This window comes from Hyla sarda, chromosome 6 (genome assembly GCF_029499605.1).
Source record: "Hyla sarda isolate aHylSar1 chromosome 6, aHylSar1.hap1, whole genome shotgun sequence".
NCBI lineage: Eukaryota > Metazoa > Chordata > Amphibia > Anura > Hylidae > Hyla > Hyla sarda.
The window spans coordinates 111,154,389-111,156,669 of NC_079194.1; the positions used below are offsets into that span (position 1 = coordinate 111,154,389).

The following is a 2,281-nucleotide window of genomic DNA, read 5'->3' on the forward strand; positions in this document are numbered from 1 at the left end:
CCAGTGGAAAACTTTTTTTTTTTAATCAACTGGTGCCAGAAAGTTAAACAGATTTGTAAATTACTTCTATTAAAAAAAAGCTTAATCCTTCCAGTACTTATTAGCTGCTGAATACTACATAGGAAATTATTTTCTTTTTGGAACACAGAGCTCTCTGCTGAATCACGAGCACAGTGCTCTCTGCTGACATCTCTGTCCATTTTAGGAACTGTCCAGAGCAGCACATGTTTGCTATAGGGATTTTCTCCTATTCTGAACAGTTCTTAAAATGGACAGAGATGTCAGCAGAGAGCTCTGTGTTCCAAAAAGAAAAGAATTTCCTCTGTAGTATTCAGTAGCTAATAATTACTGGAAGGATTAAGATTTTTTAAATAGAAGTAATTTACAAATCTGTTTAACTTTCTGGCACCAGTTGATAAAAAAAAAAAAAAATAATAAGTTTTCCACCGGAGTACCCCCTTTAAAGTGAATGGAGCCAAGTTGTAATACCACACACAACCTGAGAGCAGGTGTAATGCTGTTTTGGAAGAAAATAACTGTTTTTCTATTCCTGGATATACCTCTTAAAGGGGTACTCCACTGGTCAGCGTTCGGATCATGCTGTGTGCGCACACTGCTTCATGACTCCTCTTTATGACGTCACAACATGCCCCTCAATGCAAGTCTATGGGAGGGGGCGTGGTGGCTGCCATGCCCCCTCCCATAGATTTGCATTGAAGTGGTGTGACGTCACGAGGGGGCGTGGCCTACCTCCGCAGCGCACACACAGCGTTCGGAACTAAATGTTCCGAACGCTGGCCAGTGGAGTGCCCCTTTAAGGGCACAGAACACAATAACAGATCATCAATTTCTTTATTAGTTTTTTAATATTTTGAATTTTTATTCCTTTTATGTAGAATTGCTCAGGTGAACTTAATTCATTGGTGGCTCTTCATGAACTCTACAAGTATATTAATAAGTACTATGATCAGGTGAGTGGCCTTATACAATATATCCGTTGCCTTGTACCATTAGATGGCAGCAGAGAGTTATACACGATTTGTCTCTCTACAGAAATCTTTTGAAGAGACATTACCAATCTGTCTTCTATTTAGGCTGGGTTCCCATTACGTTTTCCTCCATACGGAAGCGCATACGGCAGGGGGAGCTAAAACCTTGCGCTCCCGTATGCCTTTCTATGCGCTCCCGTATCTAATTCATTTCAATGAGCCGACCGCAGTGAAACGTTCGGTCGGCTAATTTTTGCCCTGTATGCGCTATTACAACTAGACCTAAAACCGTGGTCATCCACGGTTTTAGGTGCGGGGAAAAAGCGCATACGGGATAAAAAATTAGCCGACCGAACTTTTCACTGCGGTCTGCTCATTGAAATGAATTAGATACGGGAGCGCATAGAAAGGCATACGGGAGCGCAAGTTTTTTAGCTCTCCCCTGCCGTATCCGCTCCCGTATGGGGGAAAATGTAATGGGAACCCAGCCTTACTGTAAAATTTAATGTTACTTCTTATTCCCTGTTATCGACGATTTTCAGCAGGGAGAAGATTAAGGGTTATAGTTCCACAAAGGTATTAGTGGCCTGCAGTCCTGAATAATATAAGTGAATTATATTAGCAGCCCTTTGTGGAAGTTTCACTTATGTTACCTGCTGAATTTATACTTATGTAAAGTTAACCCCTTTATTACTTACTACATCTACTTTTACTAATTTCATAATACCTTATATCAGTCGGAGCTTTGTTTTCCTGATACAGAGTCAGAAATCCCTATTAGAGACATATTAAGTTATACAAATCTGCCCAGTTTCAGGGGAAGCTCAGTAGTATTCTGCATACATTGAAGTTCAGTATTATAAGTGTATGCAGGAAGCTCTTATGCTCCCCCTAGTGGTGGATGCAGGCAAAAAGGATTTTATCATATTTACTCTTATTCAGGGGATTTAGAGCTTTGTATCAGTAAATAAATATATGAATAAAGCATTTCCAAGTTTTGGACCTAAAAAAGGGATTTTATTTATTTAGTTATAAGTTATTGAGTTACTCATTGCCTTGGGTTAGTGTTTGACGGATACACAAAGTGGAGGATTCCTTAAAATTTAGTGTTAATCATTCTCATTGTGACAAAGGGCTGTGACAATTAGTCATTTTGCTATAAGGACTGCCTATTCTGACAATAAGTTTGAATGCTGCATATTTCATTACCTTGAGAAATATATGACTTAATCCATATATAGGTTTAGTCAGCCCTTTCAGGTCAGTAACAAGCTTTTCTTTGTCCCTTGCAG

General features: G+C 39.5%; 1 protein-coding gene across 2 annotated transcripts in view; it reads left to right on the forward strand.

Annotated features, from left to right (window-relative positions):
• The window catches only part of PLXNB1 (plexin B1), a 190,807-nt gene that overhangs the window by 185,027 nt on the left and 3,499 nt on the right, over positions 1 to 2,281 (forward strand). For both annotated transcript variants that reach the window (XM_056524644.1, XM_056524645.1), the window contains exon 37: positions 897 to 971. In XM_056524644.1, coding sequence (XP_056380619.1) covers positions 897 to 971 — 75 coding nt within the window. The remainder of the gene's footprint in view (positions 1 to 896; positions 972 to 2,281) is intronic.